General features: G+C 35.8%; 1 protein-coding gene across 2 annotated transcripts; it reads right to left on the minus strand.

Annotated features, from left to right (window-relative positions):
* Positions 1-15997: 15997 nt before the first annotated feature.
* On the minus strand, positions 15998-23963 carry LOC143052457 (uncharacterized). 2 transcript variants are annotated; one of them, XM_076225501.1, is made up of 3 exons: positions 23641-23963; positions 17012-18659; positions 15998-16957 (listed from the first exon to the last, which is right to left on the minus strand). In XM_076225501.1, exons 1-3 carry the CDS (start codon positions 23866-23868, stop codon positions 16281-16283), a joined length of 2553 nt encoding a protein of 850 aa, XP_076081616.1. In that variant the 5' UTR covers positions 23869-23963; the 3' UTR covers positions 15998-16280. The 2 variants fall into 2 exon arrangements, with proteins under 2 accessions (XP_076081616.1, XP_076081615.1); XM_076225500.1 differs by having other exon boundaries at positions 15998-18659.
* Positions 23964-24525: the final 562 nt, after the last annotated feature.

The raw sequence follows: 24525 nt of genomic DNA on the forward strand, positions 1-24525 counted from the left end.
AGAACTTCTGGAACACTTACATCTGATGGAAATCACCTTTGCCAACAGTCTAATGAACGACATTAATACATCATTAACTATTAAAAGAGATGTCGACGTTATTATACTAGACTTAGAAGATAATCTTCACAGCGTCGACGTACAGAGACGAAATTTCGAAACTATCAAAAAAGTTTGAAGAAGAAGCTAACAAATATTTTGCTCATTAAATATTTTGCTAAAGCATTTGTGGGGCATCCGGGGTGACCTTGTTCTATTTTATGTACATAGATTTGCATTTGTTATACTTTGAGAACTGAGCGAATCAGATGAGTGTGTGAGTTTAGTATGTTTTATTCTATTGCATTGTATTATTATATGTTTGGGGAGGGTTAACTTTCTGGTAATAAGACCCATCACGGCCTGGCTAGGTAATTGGGTATGCAAATGCTCACATTAACCTGTACCGATACAGGCTCCAGAATGTCCTCCTTTATATGCCATAACTCATGGTAGTGCTCCTAAATAAAGGAGGCTCATACGGAGACAAGAAGACGACAGTTGATTTGTGAGTGTCTGGATGGAAGTTCTCATTTTTTTTTTAGGCTTTTTTCTCTATTATTTTTATATTTTGACCAGTTTTCCCCTTTTCGTTATTTTTTTCGTTATATTTCACTATTTACTTTATTTTTGTCCATTTATTCTTGACATTGCTCATTATTTTCTCTTTTTTAACCCCCATCTAGACCCCCTTTCATGTGCTTTTTAAAACGGAGTCAATGACTAAGTTTTGCTATTTGTAAAATCTACTCACTACTATTTGTACGTACATGTACCTGTAATAATTGTTTAATTTGTGACAGTCGATTTTTGTGTTTATAAATGCATAAAAACGGATAGAGAATAAGCCTGTTTAAATGTCAGTCAAACATAAACAAATGATGACTTCAGAACTGAATAAACAGAATGATATCTTTTGGTATATGTAAGTAGAGAATATTTTAATAACAATAGATAGACGGTACATGTGCTGAAAATAAAAAAAATATGTCTTATTCACTATAGATATAAAACTAGATGGTTATTTGGTAACATTTGGAATACTTATATGATCTTATATGTTGCCCGTAGACAGTCGATGGACATAGGCATTAATCATCGACAACCAATAGGCAACAGAGTAATTATAACAGAGTAAGGCTACGCATTTCAAAACATTTTTTTTTAATTTCATAGTAAAACGGAAACTTTAGCTATTCAAAATTAAGATGTAGGTGGCGCATTTGTGTAGCTTAAATTCGTAAAAAAAACATTAAACAAATTCGCATTTAATGAACTAATTTTGTATCATTGATACTCCGTATTCTTTCTTTCTTAATGTATGGTAAGTATTTCTTGTCATTCTTATTATGCTGTTCCTTCCCTGTGGAACTCTTAGGTACCCCCACCTCTTCCCAGTGATACTGTTAGTATCCCTCACTTTCATTGTGATACTGCTAAGTATCACTCCCCTTCATTGTGATACTATTAGTATATTTACCCTTTCCCATTATTACATAATTCGGTATATTTCCTTTCCTGAAAAAAAAATGTTTTCCGTACTGACGGGTTCAATGAGTGTTTAAGATGTAGAACGTTATTGCAACACTAGCGCTTTTACGTATTTGTTGTGAATGTACTGATTATGCGTAACGGGTTGATACCTCATATCATTTCTTTTGTATTATAAGGTAAGTATTTTTTGTTATAATTTATAATTATACAGTCCCTTCCCTCTGGTACCCTTCTCATTTTCGGACAGACTGTATGCTTTTCTGTCATTTTGTGTTTTCTCCTCTTCCGTTTGACACGGTAAGTATCCATCCCCTTTCCTGGTATACTATCTTTTGTCCTGTCGTTATGTTTTTATCCATCCCCTTTTTGAACATATTGTTATCTTGACAGTTATTCTGTCATTCCTTCCGTACGGTAAGTATCCCTCCACTTTCCTGGTATACTGTAGTTATCTCCTATACATTTGCTGGCATACTCTCAAAAATGCAATCACTGTGATATTATCCGTAACACCATTTACCTTCTTCCTGATAGCGACGTATCGACATCCTTCCCTGTGATGCTGTAAGTATATCTCCATTATCTGATCTTCTGTAAATACCTCAGTCCCTGTGATACTGTCAATATCCCTCCAGCAAGAATGACTTAGTATTAAGAATATTATTATGACCGGCGGACATATTTTGCTCCGTGTTTAAGGCCTAACTGCTTTTCGTTGAAGAACATCAATAAAAGTGCTTTTTTGTTTTTGTGTGTTTTAAACTAATATCCTTTCTTTTGTTTTATACGGTAAGTTTTTTTTTCTGATTCTGTAATAATTTTGTTCCTTGTGGTACTATAAGTACCACTTCCCTTTCGCGTGGTACTATAAGTACCATTCCCCTTCCATGTGGTACTATAAGTATCACTCCCCTTCAATATTTTACTATAAGTACCACTCCCCTTCAGTGTGATACTATTAGAATCCCTCTCTTCTCCTGAATCCTGAGTATCCTTCACCTTCTCTTCGATATGGTAAGTATCCCTCCGCTTTCCTGACAAACTGTAAGTATCCCCTTAAAATTTCCTGTCATGCTTTAAATTATCAATACCCCTTTATTGTCTTAGTGATACTGTTTACCCTCCACTTTCCTGTCTCTATCCTTTCCTGAGATACTATAAGTATTCCCCCCTTTTCCCTGTCTTACTATAAATCACGCTCCTTGTCCTGTCATACTGTAATATCTGTCCATTATCCTGTCATTAAGTAAGTATCCCCTTTCCTGTCATACAGTTTATACCTTTACCCTGTGATACTATAATTATCACTTCCCTTTCCTGTCATGTAGAAAATATCCAATTTCCTGTCATCATGTTATTATCCCTCCCTTTCCGGAAATACAGTTCATTTTCATCCATTTTGTTATTCTTCCTCTTCCCTGTAATACTGTACGAATCCCTTTCCTTACTTACATACAATGCTACAATTTGGAGGCCCAACTGTGTGTGAGTTTGACATAAAGAACAGCAATAAAAACGCTGTTCCGTTGCTTTCTGTAGGTTTTTTTATATATTGCATTGCTAAATATCCTTTCTGTTGTCCGGTACGGTAAGTATTTATTGTCATTCTGTAACTATTCCCTTCCCTAACCTGTCATACTGTATGTATACATCCCATGACCTGTCATCATGTAAGTATACAGCTCCTAATCTTACATCATGTCAGTATCCATCCCCTGACCTGTCATCATGGCAGTATCCATCCCCTGTCCTGTCATCATGTCAGTATCCATCCGCTGACCTGTCATAATGTCAGTATCCCTTCCATGACATGTCATCATGTCAGTATCAATCCCCTGACCTGTCATCATGTCAGTATCAATCCCCTGATATGTAACTATGTCAGTATCCATCCCCTGACCTGTCATCATGTAAGTATTCATCCCCTGACCTATCATAATATGTGTATCGCTCTCCTGACCTGTCATACTGTAAGTATATATCCCCCGACCTGTCATACTGTAAGTATCCCTTCCCTGGCCTATCATATTGTAAGTATCGATCCCCTGACCTGTCATACTCTAAGTATTCATGCCCTGACCTGTCATCAGGTCATTATTCATCCCCTGATATGTCATCATGTCAATATCCGACCCCTGACATATCGTCATATAAGCATCCATCCCCTGACCTGTCATCATGTCAGTATCTTTTCCCTGACCTGTCATACTGTGTGTATCTCTTTTATGACCTGTCATACTGTTTGTTTCCGTTCTATTATCTGTCATACTGTTGTGTCCCTTCACTGACCTGTCATACTACAAGTATCCATTCCCTGACCTGTCATACTATAAGTATCTATCCCCTGAACTGTCATCATATCAGTATCCCTTCCCTGACCTGTCATACTGTATGTATCCTTTCTATGACCTGTCATCATGTCAGTATCAATCTTTTGACCTGTCATACAATAAGTATCCCTCACCCTGATATGTCATCATGTAAGTATCCTTTTTTCTATCATACTTTTTATACCCCTTTCCAAGGAATCTGTAAGTATCACACTCCTTACCTGTGTGTCTGTGTTACAAATGTTCTTCTTGAAATACTGTAAGTATCTCTCGTCCTGTCCGGCGTTGTGTTGTTATCCCTTTTTCGAACATATTGTTATCTTTACAGTTATTCTGTACTCCTTCCGTACGGTAAGTATCATTCGCTTTTCCTGACATACTGTTAGTATCCTTCATAAATTTCCTGTCATACTCTTTAAGAAACTTATCCTTGTGACATTATCAGTAACCCTTTTCTTCTGTGTGATAGCGTTTCCCTGCCCTGTGATACTGTATTTATTTACTCTGTATGGCCGAATCACTAAACACATAATACTCTAGTACATCAAAAATTAACTTCTAATTAGTAAAATGGCTCTGTCAATTTAGTTGTCCAGTGTTCATATATACGTAGCCACGTCTGGTCCGGTCAGAATTGAGACGTTTAGTGCGTTGCCTCGTGTAGTTTCATGCTATCTGTACGTGTAAGAAACTTTGCATGAAGTCTTTGAGGATCGTTTTGACGGTTGCATATCAAGTCTTTGGGGATCGTTTTGACGGTTGTATATCAAGTCTTTTGGGATCGTTTTGACGGTTGCATATCAAGTCTTTGGGGATCGATTTGACGGTTGCATTACAAGTTTTTTGGGGAATTGTTTTGACGGTTGTATATTTATAGTTGCAGAATACCAGTCGATAAGACCATAATACCAGTACATAAAACCATAAAACGTCGATAAATGTTCATCAACTATACTAGTATTCGGAAACTAGCAAATCGTTTCACGTACCTTCATTTCATTACAAGACATACCTTTTGGACTAAATGTTAATTTGTTCTCCACGTCATAAACATCCAGAAAATATTTGCTACTAGACGTAAAGCAACCAATAATCAACCGATCAACTGTTTTTGTTAAAGTCATATGTTATTTCAAATGTAAAAAACATATAAAGTGACGAAAAAATGGTTTCATCAGTCTTAATGCCATTGTGAAGTCATAAAATTGAAAATGGAAATGGTGTTTGTGTCTGAAAGAAGACAACAACCCGACCAAAGGCAGAAAACAGCCAAAGGTCCAAATAGGTCTTAGATCCAGCGAAAAAAATCCGCCCCCGGAAGCACTTCAATCCCGATTTTACAGCAATATCATTAACGTTTAAAAGTATTGAACGCCGAATTCGGAATACCAATAAAAAAGACATGTGAATTTATTGTATCCTAAAATCATTAAATATAAAAACATTATCAAATAATAAGTGTTATATTTGCTAATTATTTGCATCGGCTCTGTGATTGACGGCGTGCGCATGCTCGACTATATGAAAATAAAAGGGGGAATATTTCTCAAATGGAGGTCAACCAGAGCTTCCCCGAGACGTTTCAGTCACTGACACCGTAAGATCAACTCCGTTGTGGAAGACTAGGGCGGTGGTCCCGGATGTCTGCAACTCTACACCATTGTTACAAGGAGAACTGCCTACACTTGTATATGGGTACTTTGGTGAAAGTGACTTGAACGTTATTGTATACTAAAAGGGGATTGGGGTAGAACACTACTACTACAATAGGGTATGGGTTTTGCTCGTTGTTAAAGGTTGTTCGGAAACCTATTGTTGACTATAGGGTATGGGTTTTGCTCGTTGTTAAATGTCGTACGGAAACCTATTGTTGACTATAGGGTATGGTTTTGCTCGTTGTTAAAGGTCGTACGACAACCTATTTTTGACTATAGGGTATGGGTTTTGCTCGTTGTTAAAGGTTGTACGGAAACCTATTGTTGACTATGGGGTATGGCTTTTGCTCGTTGTTAAAGGTCGTACGGAAACCTATTGTTGACTATAGGGTATTGGTTTTCCTCGTTGTTAAAGGTTGTACGGAAACCTATTGTTGACTATAGGGTATGGGTTTTGCTGGTTGTTAAAGGTCGTACGACAACCTATTGTTGACTATAGGGTATGGGTTTTGCTCGTTGTTAAAGGTTTACGGAAACCTATTGTTGACTATGGGGTATGGGTTTTGCTCGTTGTTAAAGGTCGTACGGAAACCTTTTGTTGACTATAGGGTATGGGTTTTCCTCGTTGTTAAAGGTTGTACGGAAACCTATTGTTGACTATAGGGTATGGGTTTTGCTGGTTGTTAAAGGTTGTACGGAAACCTATTGTTGACTCTAGGGTATGGGTTTTGCTCGTTGTTAAAGGTTGTACGGAAACCTATTGTTGACTATAGGGTATGGGTGTTGCTCGTTGTTAAAGGTTGTACGGAAACCTATTGTTGACTATAGGGTATGGGTTTTGCTCGTTGTTAAAGGTTGTACGGAAACCTATTGTTGACTATAGGGTATGGGTTTTGCTCGTTGTTAAATGTCGTACGGAAACCTATTGTTGCTAACATCTACGTGATGTTTGATATTTGTCTCATTGTCAACCATACCACATTTCTGTATTTTATATTCAACAAAAGACAGGTGTCTATACAAACATCTCTAAGTTGTCTTTAATCGATGACAGTTTTATTCGTTGAAGTAATGATCGATCTTCAATAAACACCAAAATCTTAAAACAGAAAAATCATCAAAGATATTACATCAGACAATCAATGATGCGTTTTCTGACTTGGGATATTAACATAGTTATGTTGCAGAATTAGGCAAGTTTTTTTAATCCCTACCCTCTCTTTTTAGTAGTAAAATAAACTATGAAAATACATATAAAAGAAATGATAGGGATTCATAAACTTACCTTAAAATCATAAACTTATGTTGATACGAAAAGGGAAATGCAAATTGACGGACGTACACACTTAAAATATCCTTGGATTTCATGGATGAACTCATTTTCTAGAATTTGTGGTATATGTGAATCCAGTTTGTATACGCCCGTTTACGGGACGTATTATGGTATACCGTTGTCTGACCGTCCGTCGTCAACATGTCGGATATCAACTCAAAAACGCTTCAACCAATGTGCATGAAACTTAGGTGAATTGTTTATATCTATTAATGTGAGCTCCCTTTCGTTTTTTATAAATGTAACTTTGCATAGGCGGATCCAGGGGGGCCTGGGGGCCCGCCCCCCCCCCCTTTCGTGGGAAAAATTTGGTTGATTATATAGGGAATCATTGAAGCATGACTGGAGCGCCCCCCCCCCCCCCCCCCCTTAGGAAAAGTTCTGGATCCGCCACTGTTTGCACATGCACATGCGCCGTGCAAAGTTTGCACATGCACAATATAAATGTATGCCATGATCATTGACCTATGCAACGGCGTCATTAATGGAGATAATTCAGAAAAAAATACAGATGCAGAGAGAAAGCAAAGTTTCTCCAAAAAAAACGAGAGACTTCAACAGAAGTCATTTCACTTAAAAAATTTTGGTTCCAATTTGAGGGTCTATTTGTGATTTTTTTGTACTCCAAAAAAGGATTTTTTTTTGTTGTGTTTTTTTCAGATAACATTTTTTTTTGAGTGGATACAAGAATCATTAAAAAATCATTCAGTAACTAGTATATAATAGGGAAAAAAATAAGAAGATGTGTTATGATTGCCAATTAAACAACTTTCCACAAGAGACAAAATGACATAGAAATTAACTACTATATATAAAAAAAAAAGAAGATGTGGTATGATTGCCAATGATACAACTCTCCACAAGAGACAAATGACACAGAATTTTACAACTTTAGGTCACCATACGGCCTTCAACTATGAGTAAAGCCTATACCGCATAGTCGGCTATGAAAAGCCCCGAAATGACAATGTAAAACAATTCAAACGAGAAAACTAACGGCCTAATTTATGTACAAAAAAAAAAGAACAAAAAACAAATGTGTAACACATAAACAAACGACAACCACTGAATTACTACAGGCTCTGGACTTGGAACAGGCACATACATACAGTATGTTGCGGGGTTAAACATGTTAGCGGGAACCCCCCCCCCCCCCCCTAAACCTGGGACAGTGGTGTAACAATACAACATAAGAACGAATTATACAAATCACTTGAAAAAGGCTTAACTCAACAGATGTATAAAAATACAAATACTACAAATACAAGTGAGTGGACGTGGGCTGGTACTTATAGTTTTTTTTTTTTACTTTTACTTTTTTTACCTCATATCCTTTCTTTTGTATTATACGGTAAGTAGTTCGTGTTATATTTTGTAATTATACTGACCCTCTTCTATGGTACCCCTCCCATTTTCGTACATACTGTAGGCTATTTAGTCATTCTGTGTTTTCTCCTCTTCCGTGTGACACTGGAAGTATCCATCCCCTTTCCTGGTATACTATAAGTATCTTTTGTCCTGTCGTTATGTTATTATCCCTCCCCATTTAGAACATATTGTTATCTTTACAGTTATTTTGTTTTTCCTTCCGTACAGTAAGTATCCACCCCCTTTCATGGTACACTGTAAGTATCCCCTATAAATTTCCTGGCATACTCTTAAAAATGCAATCACTGTGATATTATCAGTACCCTCACTTACCTTCTTCGTGTTATCGAAGTATCGACCCCCTTCCCCTACTATAGTTACCACTCCCTTTCCGTGTGATACTATTAGTATCCCTCTCCTCTCCTGAATCCTGATTGTTCTTAACCTTTCCTTCGATAGTGTAAGTATCCCTCCACTTTCCTGAAAATATGTTAGTAATCCCCTTTAAATTTCCTGCCATACTTTAAATAATCTAATCTTTGTGATATAAGACGGAGTATCCCTTTTACCGTATTCATAATACTGTACTTATCCCTCTCCTTCCCTGTCTTTACCCTTTTCTTAGATACTGTAAGTATCCCCCCTTTTACTGTCATTCTATAAATCACGCTCCCTGTCCTGTCATACTGGTAATATTCGTCCCTTATCCTGTCATTCGGTAAGTATCCCCTTTCCTGCCATACACTTAATACCTGTGATACTGCAAGTATCCCTCCCCTTCCCTGTCTCTCCCCTTTCCTGTCTCTACCCTTTCCTTAGATACTACAAGTATTCCGCCCTTTTCCCTGTCATACTATAAATCACGCTCCCTGTCCTGTCCTGCTGTTAACATTTGTTCCTTATTCTTTCATTCAGTAAGTATCCCCTTTCCTGTCATACAGTTGAGATCTTTTCCCTGTGATACTGCAGGTATCCCTCTCCTTTCCTGTCTTTACCCTTTCCTTAGATACTGTAAGTATCCCCCCTTTTCCCTGTCATTCTATAAATCACGTTATAAATACTGTTTATATTCTTCCTTTATCCTGTCATTCGGTAAGTATCCCCTGTCATGTCATACAGTAAATACCTTTTCCCTGTGATACTGCAAGTATCCCTCCCCTTTCCTGTCATGTAGTAAATATCCATTTTCCTGTCTTCATGTTATTATCCCTCCCTTTCTGGAAATACAGTTAGTTTTCATCCATTTTGATATTCTTCCTCTTACCTGTAATACTGTACGGATCCCTTTTCTGACTTACAAGCAATGCTCCAATTTGGAGGCCCAACTGTGTGTGAGTTTGACATGAAGAACAGCAATAAAAACACTGTTCTGTTGCTTTCTGTAGGTGTTTTGTATGTTGCATTGCTACCAAATATCCTTTCTTTTGTCCTGTACGGTAAGTATTTATTGTTATTCTGTAACTATTCCCTTCCCTAACCTGTCATACTGTATGTATACATCCCCTGACCTGTCATCATGTAAGTATACAGCTCCTGATCTTTCATCGTGTCAGTATCCATCCCCTGACCTGTCATCATGTCCGTATCAATCCCCTGACCTATCATACTGTGTGTATCCCTTCCCTTCCCAGTGATGCTGTAAGTATCCATCCCCTGACCTGTCATCGTGTCAGTATCAATCCCCTGATATGCAACATGTCAGTATCCATCCCCTGACCTGTCATCGTGTAAGTATTCATCCCCTGACCTATCATACTATGTGTATCACTCTCGTGACCTGTCATACTGTAAGTGTCGATCCCTGACGTGTCATACTGTAAATATCCCTTCCCTGACCTGTCATGTCAGTATTCGTCCCTTGACCTGTCATGTCAGTATTCATCCCATGACCTGTCATACTGTAATTATCCTTCCCTGACCTACAAAACTGTGTGTATCCGTCACCTGACCTGTCATACTGTCTGTTTCTATCCCCTGACCTTCCATACTGTAATTATCTATCCCCTGACCTGTCATTATGTAAGTATCCTTTCCCTGACCTGTCATACTGTAAGTATCCTTTCCCTGACCTGTCATACTGTAAGTATCTCTTCCCTGACCTCATACTGTAAGTATCCCTTCCATGACCTCTCATACTGTAAGTATCCCTTCCCTGACCTACAAAACTGTGTGTATCCCTCACCTGACCTGTTATACTGTGTATTCCTTCCCTGGCCTGTCCTACTATAAATATCCATCCCCTAACCTGTCATTATGTCGGTATCCATCCCCTAATCTGTCATCATGTCAGTATCCATCCCCTAACCTTTCATCATGTCAATATCCATCCCCGGACCTTTCATCATGTCAATATACATCCCCTTACCTGTCATTATGACAGTATCCATCCCCTAACCTGCCATCATGTAAGTATCCCTTCCCTGACCTTTCATTATGTCAATATCCATCCCCTGACCTGTCATTGTGTAAGTATCACCTTTTCTATCATACATTGTATACCCCTTTCCTATGATTCTGTAAGTATCACGCGCCTTTCCTGTTTGTCTGTGTGACACTGTTACAACACATCCTTGATTCTTCTTGATATACTGTAATTATCACTAGCCCTGTAATTATGTTATTACCATCCCCTTTTCGAACATATTGTTATCTTTATAGTTATTCTGTTATTCCTTCTGTACGGTAAGTATCCCTCCCCTTTCCTGACATACTGTAAGTATCCATCATAAATTTCCTGTCGTACTATTACTAATTTAATTTTGGATGTAATGCGTCTTCTGATTGGCTGATCAGGCTACGCGGGTTATTCAGTGGGCACCACATTGTTGATGTAATTTCTTCATAGACAGAAAAAAATATTAGTCATTCCTAAAATAAACTAATCCTTGTGACATCGGTACCCTTTCACCTTCACCTGCAATGTGATACTGTAATTGTCTGCTCTGTATGGCCGAATTACTAAACACGTAATACTCTAGTAAATCAAAAAAATAACTTCTAATTAAAATGACTTTGTTTCAACCCACCATTTTTTTTCTTAAAATTTCCTGTACCATGTCAGGAATATGGCAGTTACATGTATCTAGTATTTCCTTTCTTTGTATGTTGCATTGTCGTTTGTTTTTTGTTGCACTTCAGCGTTCTGTTGTTTAGTTGTTTTCCTCTTGTAGTTGATTTGTTTATCGCGGTTTTAGTTTATATCCCGGATTTGTTTGTTTTCTCTCTCAATCGATTTATGACTTTTGAACATCGACTATACCAAAATACGGACACGCAAATCGTTGAATTTCACGTACATTCATTTCATTACAAGACCTACCTTTTAGACGAAATGTTAATTTGTTCTCCGCGTCTATTAACCAAGAATCCAACGCTCAACTGTTTTTATTAAAGTCATATGTTATTTCAATTGTAACAAATAAATATAAAAACGACGAAAAAGGGTTTAATTTCATCAGTCTTAATGCCATTGTGAAGTCATAAAATTGAGAATGGAAATGGGGAAAGTGTCAAAAAAACCAACAATCCTACCAAAGGCAGAAACAGCCAAAGGGCCCAATGGGTCTTAAATATAGCGAAAAAAACATCCGCAACCGGAGGCAGCGTCTTTCCCGATTTTATAGCTACACCATGAACGATTTAAAGGTATGGAACGCCGAATTCCAATAAAAAATGACATGTGGATTTATTGTATTTTAATATCATTAAATATAAAAACATAATCAAATAAAAAAAGTGTTGTGATTGGTAAATATTTGCATCGGCTCTGGGATCGACGGCGTGCGCATGCTCGACTATATGAGAATAAAAGGGGGAATATTTCTCATATGGAGGTCAACCAGAGCTTCCCCGAGACGTTTCAGTCACCGACACTGTAAGATCGACTCCGTTGTGGCAGACTAGGGCGGTGGTCCCGGATGTCCGCAACTCTACACAATTGTTACAAGGAGAACTGCCTACACTTGTAAATGGGTACTTTGGTGAACGCGACTTGAACGTTAGTGCATATTAAAAGGGGGTTGGGGTAGAACACTTAAATTCAATATTAAGTTCTCGAATATTTGAAGTTGTCTCCTGCACTGATATATGGTGATTCGTACACGAACTATAATATGCGCCATTTAATGAGCTTTAATAAATAAACTTTCACTTTACGATGAGGTCCTCCACAAAAAATATATAATTAATTTGATTACGAATGATAATGACGTGAGTATCTTTTCCTTATGTTTAACATTAAGAATAAGTCGCTGACTTCTCCTTTTACTGATATATACGTTTTACAAGTTTGGTGTGTTTGGTAGCGAATTGACATTTCTGCAAAATACATGTTTGCAAGATCAATATTTAAATATAAAGATTAAAAGTTTATTTTTGATTAAGAACATCATACACAGTATATTATGCATATAATGATCACAAATATCAAAAAGTAATGTCACTGGACCCAAAGTAATGTTGATATCATTTCATATTGTGGTCTTTTTTATTGTTTATTATTTCTTTGTTTATCTGTTCATAAACTATAGCATTTAATTAAATATTTCTTCAACTTGCAGAATAACCTGTTGAAATGTATCAGTAGGAACCACGGTAGTAGCATGTTGGAATCAATTCGTACAGTCTGACGTCATATTAGATTACAGAATATTGTTCCAAGTCTTCTTTAATTGATACAACGTGGAGAGGGAAAAGTTAATAAAGGGATATTTAGACAAACTGACAATGCAATAGTGATATTTTGCACAAAAATTATTGTAGAGCTCATTCAAAAATATACGACGAACAAAACAAAACAAAACACGACCAAAGAAAAAACAACAGTCCACAAAAGTATTGCTTTTCCAAGAAAATATTGATACTGAAATGACAACTATCTTAGTGAAAGAAATTGAAGACAGTAAAGAACTTGCCTTCAATACTATGCATTCTTTTCTTCTCTATTTGCTGTTAACTCACCATATGTCTTATAATATTATTATGTATGTCTACGTGTTTCTGTATACCAATGTATCAACATAGGTTCTTCAGAATAAAATATATGTATATAGAGCATATCACAACAGAAAACTTAAAACTGAGCAACACGAAAACTCGGCATATTCTCAGATCCTGCTCCGAATGAGTCACTTGTTATCTGTAAATATATAATTTATGCATATACTATTATTAAATGAAAATATTGACCAACTTCTCTTTAAACGAGTTGTCATATGAAATTATAATATATATTTTAATTGTCTACGGATTCTTATGTGGAACAAGGACGAGAAGGTTCACGTTTTAATTCAAATTCAATGTTTCTAATTTCACTAATGTGAAGCTAATTGGATGTGAAATAATTGCCAATAAGACAACTATCCCCAAAAACTCAAATGGAGTGGATAAAAGCAATTATATGCTACACTTAAGCCTTCAAACACGAGAAAATCCCATAATGTATATACTTAAGATTGTTTTTAGATGTTTGTTATCATTTTTTTGTCTCGCTTGACGGAACTACTAGTGGTATGTCAATGATATTTTGTATGCAGTTATATAACCATTGGCACATCTCATTTCCATGGAGATTATCGGACTCCGCCCCTTAGTCATGGTATATTGACTTTTAAAATTTTGCTTAGTTAACATGTATAAGTTTGTGATTATGTCAGTTTAAGGGTAACCATTAGTGGTAGACCAATGTAAATGCATTAGCACATTTCCTTTCAATTGAGAATATTGACACTGTCCCCTCAGTCATGGTCTATCGACTTTGAAACTTTTGCTTAGTTTACATGTATTAGTTTGTGATTAGATCAGTTTAAGATGAACAGCTAATGTTAAGCCGATGATATTTGGTATGCAAATTATACTTTGCTTACACGGATCAGTTTTAGAATATCTGAAAAAAAGCATTGCGAAGGATTTTTCAGAAAACAAAGTGGAGCTTAGTCCGATCCTCATACATAAAGATTGTAGGAGATGTCGAATTGGGTGACAAACATATTGTCGCTTATTTGACTTCAATTATTTTTACTTAATTAAGGTAGATTCATGGTATACCGCCATCTTGGATTGTACTATCGCAGTGCACAATCAGTCAAGTTATTTACCCAAATCTGCAAATTTGTAGACAGATGTGCAACTGTATTGGTTAGACTGTTTATTTATAAACAGAAAACTTGTTTATTTATTGCAGTATCCAAAATATTTAAACAAATACCTATTATTTGTGTTTAAGAATCAAGTTTTTCAACTGAGCCATTTAAGGGGAGATAACTCTTCTATCTCATAGATTTCTTTTTATGCACTAAATTGTGTTTTTTCATGATCATTCTAAGCACATTTAGGCAATTTTCAACGATTCATTGCTTAAAAATAGCACGGTGACCCATCCTTTTTATTATATTTTTTGAAAAGAGCATAGTAAAATCTTCATTTTGGCAAAGTATAAGAAAATTCTATATCGAGGAACATATACCTATGATCTACCTTAAACGTTTATATTCCTTTATTTATTGGCTTCGATCATCACGGAAAAGATAGTATCTTGTTGAGGTTTCGAAGTGTGTGTATTATTTTTCTAGTTAATGTTATAAAAAGGCGAATGTGGTGATTGTATGCAACTGTTTGGGCATCACCACTATATGTGCATGTACAAACTGTCTACCTTGACCAAATGCTTTTCTTCGTTGTAAGTGTTTGTATGTTTATTTTCTTGGACGAGTCTAGCGTTGTTGATTGGTGTGGTTTGATGTACTGTTGCAACTCTTCCGTGCAAAGACCAAGCTCATAAACTCAGCAGACATGCCTTTGGATAAGCTCGGAGAGCCGAAAACCTTGCTTACAATTTGTTTTATACTGTTTTGTTGGTAAAATTCGTATCCGGAGCAGAAAATTATTATGAATTTAAATTCTAGATTAATACTTTTCTAGTTAAATTTAAAGAAATTTTAAAAATAAGTAAAATGAGTTTAATATGATTAACATAAAAGACTACGTAATCGAAAAGTCACTTATAATAATGTTGGTTTTTTTAATGTGTTAGTTTTCTGGTGTACATGTAGTTTGTATTCATCAATGAAACATCAAGTGCATCCAATTACTTCATTTGCACAAAATCTAAACAAAACACTAGTCCTTAAAAAGTTTCAACGTGTATTTTAAGAATGATATGTGATAAAAACAAATTGTCACAGCTGAACTTATCAGGAGAACAGATTATGTGACGAGCAATAAATCTATCGCAAAAGTCTTAATGAAGGGGAGATAACTCTTATCGAAAAAGTCTTAATGAAGGGGAGATAACTCATACCGAATATCGCCTCACTTGGAAGAATTTGGCTAGATTATTAAACAAATACATACCGATATCCATTATATGAAAAATTGAAATGGAAATGTTTACGATTCAAAACATTTTTATTTTTCAAATTTTATTTTTGTACTTTTGTCTATCATTTACCTCTCAAAACAACAACTTTGACAGTGACTCTTTATAAAAATACTCCTTCATTATGAACATTTTAGTATAAATTACGGTCAATCTGTAGATAACATACATATTGACTTATTAAACTGTAAGTGTTTTCTTCATTGCAGAAGGTTGGTATGGTTATCTACATCAAAGTCATTTAGGCCCTTTGTCTCACGGGCAATCATTCCACGTCTCTTTATTTTTATTGTACAAAGTTTTTCGTGAGTGTCCTTATGTCCTTGGATTTCATGGATGAAATCATTTTCCCGCATTTTTGCGGGTATATGTGAACCTATAGGCATTTTACTTATTTAAGCGATAAGAATAAAATAAAAATTTATTGTTTTATGCAGAACTTTTAAAAACCATGAAATGAAGTATCCAATTCAATACATTTTTTCCACAATGGTCGATAATTGATTTAAACGATATTGAATTCAAAGAATCATCGATCAAGACCGATTTCACAGACATTAGTTCAACCTTAAATTGAGATCGAGTGGCCAAGTGAATAATCAATGAATGGCATTTTTTTCGAACAATGAACTTTCAATGGTATTTTTAAACGGAATGTATAATTCCATAGAAAAGTATGATACGAGTTAGATCATAAGTTTAGAAAGTAGAATTTCATCTTGTGTCATACACGTACAGCTACATCTCTCTCTATCACAGACGCCTTTAGGGCAATTGTTATTACACCATTTAAGAAGTCCGGGAGTATGACTCCATTCCGGTGTTACGGTACAAGATAGAACAGTTCCTGGTAAACAGCTCTCCTCTGTTACACTTCCGCCTCCCATCATTTGTGAAAAGAGTGAAGCCATTCCTACATCCATAGCAGGATTCCCTTTAACTGCTTTATTCCCAACGGTTCCGGTTGAAGACATTGATCCCAGATTAAAAGCATCGAATGGCATCACTGTTCCTAATTTACCAAATGGTGAAGTATCCGACCTCTTTGGACCACCAAAAAGATCAAACCCTGATCCCGTAGGAGTCATCGTATTACCTCCAAACAAGTCTATACCGCCTTTTCCGCCAATTCCATTTCCACCCACTGCATTTAACATACCGTTACCTTCACCACCAAGACCCATACAAGGCAGTTGGGCAAGTATACCACTAAGGTCAAGGTTAATGGCCCCTCCAGGCTTATTGCCAGATCCGGGTATCTTAAGTTTTAAGTTATTTGCGGATCCAATCCCGGAATTAGTTCCGTGTCCTCCTTTACTTCCACCATGGCCGTTACTTCCAGTTCCACCTTTTCCACCATGACCTCCAACCCCGCCTTTTCCACCATGACCTCCAACCCCGCCTTTTCCACCATGACCTCCTATTCCGCCATTTCCACCATGACCTCCTCCATTACCATGACCTCCAGCCCCGTCTATTCCACCATGACCTCCAATCCCGCCTTTACCTCCAATTCCACCATTTCCACCATGACCTCCAGTCCCGCCCATTGCAAAATGACCTCCACCATTACCATGACCACCACCATGAGCTCCATTCCCGCCTATTCCAGTGTGACCTCCTCCATTATTATGACTTCCAGCCCCGCCCATTTCAAGATGACCTACTCCATTACCATGACCTCCACCATTGCCATTAACTGTACCAAAATCAATGAAACCATGGCCCATATTAGTACCTCTTGCTCCATGACTGCCTACTCCACCATTATTTCCAGCGGCCATGTCAAATGGATTGCCTACAGGTATTCCGCCAGCTCCTAAATTATGACCATTGCCCCCATTTGAATGTGTAGCAATGTGACCATGTCCATGACCACCATTACCGTGGCCTTGACCACCAATGCCACCATGACCATTATTACCACCTAGACCTTCAATTGCTCCAAGTCCCTGTCCTGGACCCGCAGGACTGTGTACATCGATTTTCACTTGTACTGTTTCAGTTTCTATACCATGAAGAGGTGCGATTGGTGGCTCTTGTGCTGGTATTGGACCTGCTACAGAACCATCAATGGGCGATATCAGTCTTATTGGTTCAGCAAATGCATCACCTTGTATACCATGTAACGGTTGAGGAAATGTATTGCCAATTACCGGAAGTCCATTGTCGAGCAGAACTCCATCTGTTCCATCCCATATAGCTGTTCTATTGCCACCAATATTTTGAACTCCTCCAACAATGTTACCTCCCTCAGATATTAAAACCCCATTACCATGGTTACTGGGTCTAGGGGAGGGAAGGTGCACGCCGTCAAAAATAGCTACAGCACCATTACTGGCTCCAAAATTATCTCCTAAGCCTAATTCAGGGCCATCAAAAACTATTCCGTTTCCAATATCGGTCATCTCTCCTACAGTTCGACGACTGCCTCCGTCTATATGACCACCAACAGTTCCAAGAATGCCTCCGTCTATATGCCCACCAACAGCCATTCCAAGTCCGACCTCCGCGTCAAAGTTGAGTTGTTCATTTAAATTTAGTTCTCTTCTTACATTCAAACTGTTAGAATTGCCAACAACTTCACTTATAAAGGTTCTTCCTGGTCTGTCGGCTACACATTGACAATTACAGGTTAAAGGACATACACCTTCACCACAGCCAATAGCACATAAATAGTTTGTAGATTCACCATAAATCTGCGCTGTACAGGACACAGTCTGATGTTTATTACAAAAAGGTATAAGCTGTTGTTTTTCTACTGGTATCAACAAATATGGAATTAAAGCTTTAGAGAATTTGACCTTGGCCTTGGGTAGGCACTCACAGACACAAGGTTTAAAACATGGCTTCCCTTTACATAATGTCACACACTTTCTTGTTGGTTTCCCGTTGAAAACGTAATACGGGAACTGACGACATTTAGCTATGAAGTTTTTAGGACACATTCTTGGACGTTTACTGTAATCAAAATTTATTTCCGTTTCTTTCCAAACTTTGATGGCCTTTTTGGCGACCTGTATAGGAATGACCCGTGCATTGACGCCGTCCAATTTCATCTTTGGCTGAAAAATAAATAGAAAATAGTTATACTACAATATATTAAAATCTTATATATGTATGTACTTTCACACTATATCGTGTAATAATTTTGCCAAATGAGTGCGCAACGCTGTAGTGTTACTTTTCATACCATGTGCTGAACAAATCATATTTTATCATTGTTATATGTGTTTATAAAAACTTGATACACACATCGCATAGAATATTAAAAAAATCAAGCTCGACTTTTGATGTATATTTTTTCCCCTTTTGAACCTTATCATTCAAAACTTGCAAGTATTCAGATAGATCAAGAAATATTGACTCCGCTCTATCGATTGTGGAACCCATATGCTCAACGTCTGCAATTTTTTTGAAAGGAAAAGAACAAGGTACTTACATGTAACAACTTTTTTTAACAATATTATTTGTTTCATTTCTATAAACATTTGTTAGTCTCTGTTCACAACACACTTGTACGCATCGCAAAGCAGAAAAACAATGCAACATTTTAGTCTTCATTTGTGCAGTGCTTGTTAACTTTCATTTGTTTGCAGGTTGCATCGAATAAAACTCATGAATATACATAGTGTCGGAATATATTAGTCGAATTACTTTTTATGTTCCTTTTTCAAAATGACAAAATCTTAGTAAATGAAATTAAAAACGACATTTTATGAGACAATTACATATAAACAATGAATAACATACAACGATGTAGTTATCATTCTTTGGTGTCATATTAACCTCAAATTGTTTTGGACAACAATGGATTCAAACGACCCCTAAAAGCAACAATAACAATTTACTGATCATTTGATGGTTTGAATGTGACAGTTATTTTACTTCTTACTTAATAAAGAATAAACGTGTATTTGAGTACAATGCCGTATTAATATATAACACAAATTAAGCGACTGACTTATTCTGGTCCAGGCCGCTTTTTAAATTGTGACTAGCAGTTCTTCATTCAAAATAAGATTGAGAATGGAAAGTGGGAATGTGTTAAAGGGACAAGCACCCGACGAAAGAGCAGAAAACAACAGAAGGCCACCAATGGGTCTTCGACACAGCAAGAACATTCCACACACCGAGGCGTTCACAAAGTTGATTTTTACTGATATGGACTATGAGAGTCATATGAAGGGGTGACTTTATACCGATGATACGGCAACCCAACGTAATAACAACTTTCAAGACTATATATATGTATAGGTCAAAATACAGTCAATATATATGTGTTCAGTAGTTGGCGTTTGTTGATGTGGTTTCTAAGCGTTTCTCGTTTCTCGTTTTTTTTATATAGATAAGACCGTAGGTTTACCCGTTTAAATGGTTTTACACTAGTGATTTTTTGGTCCCTTATAGCTTGCTGTTCGGTGTGATCCAAGGCTTCGTGTTGAAGACCGTACTTTATCCTATAACGGTTTACATTTTTAAATTTGGACATGGAGAGTTGTCTCATTGACACTCATACCACATCTTCATTAACTATGTATATATAGGTCAAAATACGGTCTATATAAAATGTCAAGCTTTAAATCCTAGAAAAAGATTATAATAAATTTGAAGGCTCAAGAGTAACTATTTAATTAATAATTTGTTTATTCATGGTGTTTTTCTCGACTTGGAAGATACATTGTATTTCTATTCTTACTAGTACCGCCACACAGGCACTTGTCTCAGAATTTTTTTCCTATATATAACTTACTATTAAGGTATATCGGGAAAAAAATTCTGAGACAAGTGACTGTGTACCACCAAGGTAATTTAAATTTATAACCGTCATGAAGACCACACATAATGGACTATGTAAACGAAAGTATTATGAATGTCTAATGTCATTGTGTCTACTCAATTCCGCTAATAAACTAGTCTGAGACCTGGGCTGATATGCATAACACTGCTTAACTTAAGATTTGTGCCGAATGGACGGATTTTTCTACTTTTCCTACGATGAATTAGTACTACGATTAGATATCTTAACTTAAGTGGTTTTATCTGGGAACAGTATATCTATATATTTTAAAAGAATGCAAACCTTTTTTTTCATTAAGAAATATTCAATAATTGTTAACCTCCGACTAAAGATTTCGGTTGAGAAATATTCCAAAAGTTTAAAAGTATCTGAAAAAAGAGGGAAGCAAAGAGAATACCTTTTGCCTTAATGATTTCCAAACAGAAAAGTCAAATTCCGACTTTTAAAGTCAAGTTTCCTTCAATTAGTTCCAACAGGGTTTGTTTTCAGTCATTATAATTTTAAAATTTTAATGTCAGAAGAGTTTTTCGACGCTATCATTTGAATTAATTTTTTCTTCAAAATTTAACACTTAGATATTGGGAAAATATGCATTTAAAATATTTAATTGTCATCTGATTCAGTCAAATATTTTTTTCCATCAAATTGGGGATAAGAATAATTTTAAGGAAAAAATCATACCCCCCTTTTTTAGAGTTAAATGATCTCTTCCTTACTGGTGTGATCCAGTTAATACTAGATTGACAGTATAATTGCCCTGTTGTCTTCGAGCGTCAACTTATTGTGGTATTATATATCAAATTTATATAGGAATCCGAAACAATAAACATGGTCGCATGTTGACATTATATATACATGTTGTAAAAATATCCAAAATGACAAGTTTATATTTGCGCTTGCTTTTATTAAATCGTTTTTATTTATCTAGCTGTCAGGTAGCGAGGATATATATACTAAGAACCTATATGTACGTAATTCTACGCTTAATTGTAATCAGGAGTTAGTACAACCATGTAGGTTGTATACTATTTCAAATAGTCGAGTAACGTAATATATAACGGTATAAGTTTAGTTCCAATTGACCGACTTGTGACTTGATTACAATACATGATGGTAATTTGATGATAAAACAGATTGTTTCCCTTTTTTATCGTCTTCTTTTGCATATTTTGCATTTAACCTACAATATGAAGATGTAGTACCCAGTATGATTGCCAATGAGACATCTATTCCCCAGAAACCAAATGACCTAAAATTAATTAACTTTAGGTCACTAGGGACATTCAATACATGTATTATATGTTTCTGAGGTCACCGTAAGGCCTTCAACAATGATAAAAACCCATATCTTGTTTACAAAGCAACTACAGAATAAGTTTGAATTTTGTTTCAATTAACTTCCTAACTTCCTAAAAGCGGCTATGTTACGATGCAAATTAACAAAAACAATAGTTAACAACTAGGCTGTGTCTGAATAAAATGTGTGGATAAATGTTGTTAAAACAAATAATTACAGATTTAAATAAGTTCGGTTCTAGATGACAAATATTATTGTCGACCATTATACTTAGATGTTAGTAACATTAAACTGTACCAATTTTACTACACTTTAACTGAATTCTGTTCATATGCTCTCGAGACCACATATTTAAAAACCAAAACCTGATACAAACTTTAGCGAGCTGATAAAACCAAAAGGACCGGAATAATAGACAAACCCGGCCAAGAAATCAGGGCATTGCATGCGGGAGATCCTTTCCTTAATCGCACATGATTCTTATTTTATTTTATATAGCACGCTTATATACAGCAGCATATGAGTCTGCGCAAAATATAATGCTAAGAAATTTTATTAAATATACCAGACAAACTTGTGCAGTACTAGATAAATTAAAACGATAGTTATTGAGTCAAAAATAATTCCATGTCTCATTTGACGTTTAAGTGTAAATCAAGATACCTTCTCCTAAAATCATGTAGGAATGGATATACGTTTTGAATTATGCCACTGGTTCCTTTAAAGACTGCACAAAGCTTTAATTTAACACATGTTGGTTTTTTTCAAATTATTATTGTTCTAATTAAGTTAAACGAAAAAGCATTTGATGTACCAGAACGCGCTTGGAAGACGCTTTTGGCTTTAGGTTGTTGACCGAAAACACAATTATCGCCCTTTGGTACCGAAATGCACTCCTCAACAATGTATAACTTGCTAATTTTTGTTATACTCCTTCCTAATTTATTTTTTCGTATTTTATGCATGGAATATCTAAAGGGTGTTGAAATTACACTGTAAAAGAATTAAGTCATAGATTTTAATTTGCATTTAATGTTCTAATCGAACGCATTACAAATTAATTGTGTTATTCTGAAGTTTTATTGGGCAATCAATTTTTATGTGTTGCTTGTTTTAATTTCGGTATTTTAAAACTTTTCATTTAATTTCTTGAGGTTTTTTCACGAAAATTTAATAATTATCTACTTAATAATTAGTAATACAAGATTCTTTGGTTTAGCTACAGGGAGATATTTTTTGCAAAAAAAAGTGCGTAAAAGATGTAACATAACTGTATGAGGGAGGGGGTATTATAGGGGATATTACTGCAATCAAACCAAATAGTGCACTTTTGTTGAAGAGTAAAATGAAAAGAAAAATCCTAACTTGGTTCAAGTTTCTGTGTGAAAATATAATAAATAGAACTACCCCTCCCCCTTCCCCCCTTCCGAAAATAAAAACTTCTGTAGATAAGTGTTCATTGTACTCCCTTTTCAAATATAAGTGGTTCAAAATTAGCAATGTCTTTATAGATGAAATGAGATTTTACCTCTTGAACACAAATCTACAGATTTTTTTGTTTTCGGGGTGGGGTAGCATTATTTACCAAAGAGCAGATAAATCTATTTTGTAAATAAACTCATCATAGATACCAGGACTAAATTTAGTATATACGCCAGACGCGCGTTTCATCTACAAAAGACTCATCAGTGACGTCACGCTCGAATCAAAAAAGTAAAACATACAAAACTGGAGAAACGCTTACTAGTAATCTAATTGTCACCTGATTTTTCTTGTATTTTAATGAAAAATAAAGTATCATAAATTGTTCTTTGATCGGGTTGTTTACTCCTTGTCACATTCCCCATTTCCATTCTCAATTTATTAATCAATATGTTATGTTTCAATAATGAAGTAATATTCTTCATCGAAAAAGACTTAATATGAAAGATTAATGTAAAATACTCACATATGGAGCAGGGGCATTTCCAGGAATGTTTCCAAATCTCCTCAAATTATTGAAATTCTCTCCAATACGTCTGCGTTTGTTCCAATTATACGAGGGCTGCTGTATTCGTCTCGGACCATAATATTTGTTCAAAACTTTACGGTAAAATGACTTGCTAATTGGTCTTAATCTGTGACATTCTATAAAAAATATCAAAGTCTGTAACATCAAAAGTCCAAACAATTTCATTTTAGAATTTGTACTTTTAAACAGTAACACTGGACATTGAAATGGCCCAAGACAACCAGCACCTCAGATGAAACGGACACTAGTTCTGATTAGAATATAAAATAGTAGAATAATTATGATTAACCTGACATGTTCATTCATCTGTACAAACAATCACATTAAATATGACAAAAAGCTGAAAACAAACGGAATGTCACATATCTTTATCAATGATAACTGTCTAATTATATGTTTATCGATATGAACACCAAGGGAACGAGTTAAAATAGTGGTACATGTACATATTTTATGGGGTTTTAATAACAAATATTGTTCGTATGTGTTTTGATATTTAATGTTATTCCATATTGGTATTATTTTAGTAGGTTTCTCTATATGAATTGGATTTTGAATAAAAAAGCATATTCACCTGAGAAAGTGTTATTCACCGCGCTAAACGTCACGCGCTTTTACATGCAACGTTATGGTGAAATGTTTCATGTAAAAAAAAAAATTGGTATATGTTTGTCATTAGATACATTTTCTTCTCTCGGACTATGGAATAAAACAATTACTGTCTTTTGTTTCGGTAAATATGGGGTTTTATTGACTTTTGAAAAACTGATATTCACTTCGGCCGTCGGCCTCAGTATCATTTTTTCAAAAGTCAATAAAACC

This window comes from Mytilus galloprovincialis, chromosome 11 (assembly GCF_965363235.1).
Source record: "Mytilus galloprovincialis chromosome 11, xbMytGall1.hap1.1, whole genome shotgun sequence".
Classification (NCBI taxonomy): domain Eukaryota; kingdom Metazoa; phylum Mollusca; class Bivalvia; order Mytilida; family Mytilidae; genus Mytilus; species Mytilus galloprovincialis.